This window comes from Oncorhynchus mykiss, chromosome 6 (assembly GCF_057628025.1).
Source record: "Oncorhynchus mykiss isolate SJ-2025 chromosome 6, ASM5762802v1, whole genome shotgun sequence".
Taxonomy (NCBI): Eukaryota; Metazoa; Chordata; class Actinopteri; order Salmoniformes; family Salmonidae; genus Oncorhynchus; species Oncorhynchus mykiss.
Genome location: NC_143027.1, coordinates 85,008,918 through 85,014,068, shown reverse-complemented (window position 1 = coordinate 85,014,068; position 5,151 = coordinate 85,008,918). Strand labels below are relative to the sequence as shown.

General features: G+C 38.0%; 1 protein-coding gene across 1 annotated transcript; it reads right to left on the bottom strand.

Moving 5' to 3' along the window:
- Positions 1-303: 303 nt before the first annotated feature.
- Positions 304-4,786, bottom strand: LOC110506925 (guanylyl cyclase-activating protein 2-like). Its single transcript, XM_090239219.1, has 4 exons — positions 4,545-4,786; positions 2,260-2,409; positions 1,267-1,363; positions 304-501 (listed from the first exon to the last, which is right to left on the bottom strand). Exons 1-4 carry the CDS (start codon positions 4,734-4,736, stop codon positions 380-382), a joined length of 561 nt encoding a protein of 186 aa, XP_090095345.1. The 5' UTR covers positions 4,737-4,786; the 3' UTR covers positions 304-379.
- Between the last annotated feature and the right edge of the window lie 365 nt (positions 4,787-5,151).

Sequence of the window (5,151 nt, the reverse complement as noted above, 5' to 3'; positions counted from 1 at the left end):
GATAGTGACCCTGTGTAATATCATATCACACAATATGACCTTTGAACTCTGTTTGAAATCTACCAGAGTTTCAGTGATCTATGACAGTCATGTGCTGAATGAGACTCCATCCTGTCAGCTGGTCCCAACTCAAAAAGAGAACGCCTGTTGTTCCGACACATCAACGTGCATGGACAGCATGTTAAAAGAACAACTACAAGAAGTGATACGGAGGAAAGGGCTCCATGTCTATGCCTGAACCACCACAAGCAAACATGGAGGCAGAGCCAGATCTTTAGGCCCAAGGCATCAGGTTTCTTGTGAGAAAAAGGCAAAACTCAGATGCCATTTGAGGGACACAACCACTCTCTGTGTAGATGGGAGAGCCTGTTTGGAGGGCTCAGGTCATTTTTACACAGTTCTGCATGACCCAGCCACTAGCGTTGACGTCCAGCTTGAGCATATTCATGACCCACTCGTCCTTCTGGGCCCCCTCCATGAACTCAGTAAAGGAAATCTGGCCTGTAATAGAAGGAAAAATATATACATTTTGGTGGGCAATGATTCAAGATCTTTCTCAGGTTAAGGTTACTGACATAACTCGGATGTAGTGCCAACTTAGTAAGAAAGTAGGAAGACATTCAGACTTATTAAAAGTAGGAAGCCATTCATGCTTATTAAAAGTAGGAAATCATTCATGCTTATTAAAAGTAGGAAGCCATTCATGCTTATTAAAAGTAGGAAGCCATTCATGCTTATTAAAAGTAGGAAGCCATTCATGCTTATTAAAAGTAGGAAGCCATTCATGCTTATTAAAAATAGGAAATCATTCATGCTTATTAAAAGTAGGAAGCCATTCAGACTTATTAAAAGTAGGAAGCCATTCATGCTTATTAAAAGTAGGAAGCCATTCATGCTTATTAAAAGTAGGAAGCCATTCATGCCTATTAAAAATAAAACAACAAAGAAATGGCAAAACCTCCATCTTTCCTCTGTATAATGGGCCAGGTAGCACCTGACCATGAGGATGCAAGAGCAAAGTCCCCGTCAAATGGACCACCAATTAGCACTAGCATTACCTAATCCTGGTCATTACATCAGACTGACCAGTGTGTAAAATCAGTGACAAAGGCACATTGTCTCTCGCTGATGGAAGATGGCATTACATGTAAGCCTTTAGAGAACAGATTGTTCATTGTGGTGGTTTGATGAAAGTACTGTATATTTGGTACAGATTTGAATGCATGTTCTGCCGTATATATGAATATATCTTAACCGGGCACTTACCGTCATGATTCTGGTCGACCAGCTCAAAGATCCTGTCACAGACTTCATTAGGTGTCATGTTTATGGCAGTTGTATGAATTTTGATTTTGTAAATGATCTGCAATTGTATGAGATACATTTCATTACATACAGTGTGGTATTTGACAGAAGTGTTTTTACACAGTTGTCCTATCTCAAATGGTATACATTTAAAAGGGTTTCAACATAAAAAGATGGGTTTATCCCATTGACGAAAAATCTAAAGTTGTATAAACTTTTATATGACAGAAATAATATTTTGTCTAGTGTTGTTTATCTGAGCTTAATTTACTGAGTTCACATAAGGTAACATTTAAGGCAGATGGGCAACAAAATTATAATATATATATATATATATCCTATATCATATCATCAGTGGGGTAACACATCTTTAGAAATGGAAAAACATTTTTTTACATTGAAACAATACTGTGACATTAGGCCTTTTTAATTGACAAAGGAAAAAGATTGAGGTCCTATATATACAGTAAATACCAGAGCCGTGAACTCAGCTGACCTATGGGTTCAGTTCAGAACCAGATAAGCTATAGGATCAGGGCTAGGTGTTCCCAAGAATAATTGGTATTAAAGCCACTTGCTCCTCCCATCCTTTCATCCAATAACATGTACGAACGGAATTAGATTTGTGAAAACCCCAGTCATCCCACGTAGTCGCTTCTCCTGACCTGATCCTAATCCCTCACCTGATCCTAATCCCTGACCTGCAGCATATTAAGGCACTGCTCTAATAACATTAGTTTTATATAAGTATTATACAAGTTATACAATTGAGAAAACTTCAAACTGAGTATTGCAGATTATACTACCAAAATGTGTCCAGCTGTTCTTACCCTTAGAAAAGAAGGTGCATAGCCTAGCCTAACTGATCTACAGCTACTAGTAGCCAACTGCAGGCCCAAACGAAGCAGCCAGTCAATAGCATAATGCAGAGGAAGATTATGTGTAATTTCTTACCCGAATTAGGTTTTTCACCTCTTCTCGGTCTAACTTGCCATTCCCGTCCTTGTCGTAGATTTTAAAGGACCACTTCAATCTATCCTCAAGATTCCCCCGCAATATCAGATGAAGAGCGGCTGTATACTCCATAAAATCCAACGCGTTATCCTGTGAAAACAATACATGGATTTATTGCACGTTTACCTTTTGAATGTATATTGATAACTGAAGCTAATGCAATTAAAGGGATTGTTCACCCAAATTACAAAATTATGTCATGATACCGGTATTAGCATTATTCGTGCATTATGTCCAAATCGAAAGTATCTCAAATTGATTGTGAAGCTCAACAAAGTAATTTCTTCTGTGCCCTCAGAAAGGATTCACACCTCTTGACATTTTCCACATTTTGTTGTGTTACAGCCTGAATTTAAAATGGATTCAATTTAGATTTTTGTCACTGGCTTACACACAATACCCCATAATGTCAAAGGGGAATCACATTTTTCCATATTTTTACTAATTCATTAAAAAATCTGCTGAAATGTTTTGAGTCAATAAATATTAAACCCCTTTGTTATGGTTTGTCTAAATAAGCTAAGGAGAAAAAAATGCTAACAAGTCACATAATAAGTTGCAATAATAGTGTTTAACGTGATTTTTTAATGACTACCTCATCTCAGTACCCCACACATACAATTATCTGTAAGGTTCCTCAGTCGAGCAGTGAATTTCAAACACAGATTCAACCACAAAGACCAATGCCTTGCAAAGAAGGGCACCTATTAGTAGATGGGTAAATATTTTAAAAGCAGACATTGAATATGGTGAAGTTATTAATTACACTTTGGATGGTGTAGCCTAGTGATTAGAAAGGTTGCTAGATCAATTCCCTGAGCTGACAAGGTAAACATCAGTCGTTCTGCCCCTGAACAAGGCAGTTAACCACTGTTCCTAGGCCGTCATTGTAAAGAAGAATTTGTTCTTAATATATATAAAAAAAAATATTTAAAAAAGCAATACACCCCGTCACTACAAAGATACAAGTGTCCTTCCTAACTCAGTTGCCGGAGATTAAGGAAACTGTTCAGGGATTTCATTATCAGGCTAATGGAAACTTTAAAATAGTTACAGGGTTATACAGGTTTAGTTTGGGGGAAAACTGAGGATGTATCTATTATGTTGTAGTTACTCCAAAATATTAACCTAATTGACAGAGTGAGAAGATGGAAGCCTGTACAGAATGAAAAATATTCCAAAACATGCATCCTGTTTGCAACAAGGCACTAAAGTAATACTGCAAAAAATTGGCAAAGCAATTCCTGAATACAAAGTTAAGTTTTGGGCAAATCCAATGCAACACATTACTGAGTACCACTGTCCATATTTTCAAGCATAGGGGTGGCTGAATGTTAAGGGTATGCTTGTACTTGTTAAGGACTGGGAGTTTTTCAGGATAAAAAAAACATACAGAATGGAGCTAAGCACAAGCAAAATCCTAGAGGACAACATGTTTCAGTTTGCATTCTACCAGACACCGGGAGATGAATTCACCTTTTTGCAGGCGATAACCTAAAAGACAAGGCCAAATCTGCCCTGGAGTTGCTTACCAAGATAGTGAATGTTCCTGAGTTGCCGAGTTACAGTTTGGACTTAAATCTGCTTGAAAATCTATTGCAAGACTTGAAAATGGTTGTCCAGCAATTATCAACAACATATTTGACAGAGCTTGACATTTTGAAAATAATAATGGACAAATATTGTACAATTCAGATGTGGAATGCTCTTAGAAACTTACCCAGAAACACTCACAGCTGTAACCACTGCCAAGGGTGATTCTGACATGTATTGACTCAGGGGAGTGAATACTATTGTACATTAAATAGTTATATATCTGCAAACATTTCAAAACATTTAATTATGGGGTATTGTGTGTAGATGGGTGAGAGGAAATATATATGTAATCCATTTTGAATTCAGGCTGTAACATAACAAAATGTGGAATAAGTCAAAGGGTTTACATTCTTTCTGATGGCACTGTAGATGATTTGAATATGGTGCACAACATTCTTTAATATCAGCACCATGAGATTAGCATTTGGAAACAGTGCCAGGGAAACTAAACCAAAGCATGGATTGCTGTCATACCTTGCCCATAGACTGCTTACAGTGTAAGGAAACCAACATTACATTTCGTAATTTGAGTGAACTGTCCCTTTAACAGCACAATGGATGAATGGAATGGATAACATTTTTTTAAACATTATTTCCTGATTGAAAATTGTTTTACCCCCTTCACTTACCCTGTTTGTGTCGAATGAATGGAAGACAGTCTCAATGTACAAAGTCTCTTCCTCGCAGCTGGCTGGTATACAAAAGATCCGTTTTAATTCATGTAGGTGCAAAGCCCCGCTCGGGCACTCCTTCATAAAAGCCATACACAGCTCCTGAATTTGCTCCAAATCCATCTCATTGTGGCTCTCTGCTTGACCCATTGTTGCAGTTCACTTTGATGGTAGAAAATATTTTCTACAAGAATTCAAGCAAATATAGTTCAACATAAAGGTTATAAGTTAAAGTCTGGCTACTACAAGTGGCTACCGAAGCATCTGCTGACACGGTCCATCAAACTAAATGCCTTTACTCCACTTGTCAGATACCATGGCCTAATGGGGGACTGGACAGCGGTGTATATTTAACCTTTCAATCACATTAACTAAGAAATCTCTCAATCTTTTGCCAAAAGAAAGGTGAGCTGTCACCTGACCATTCAAGAGTGCATGTCCTAACATACTCCCTAGGCATGTCCTGACATACTCCCTAGGCATTTCCTGACATACTCCCTAGGCATTTCCTGACATACTCCCTAGGCATTTCCTGACATACTGCCTAGGCATTTCCTGACATACA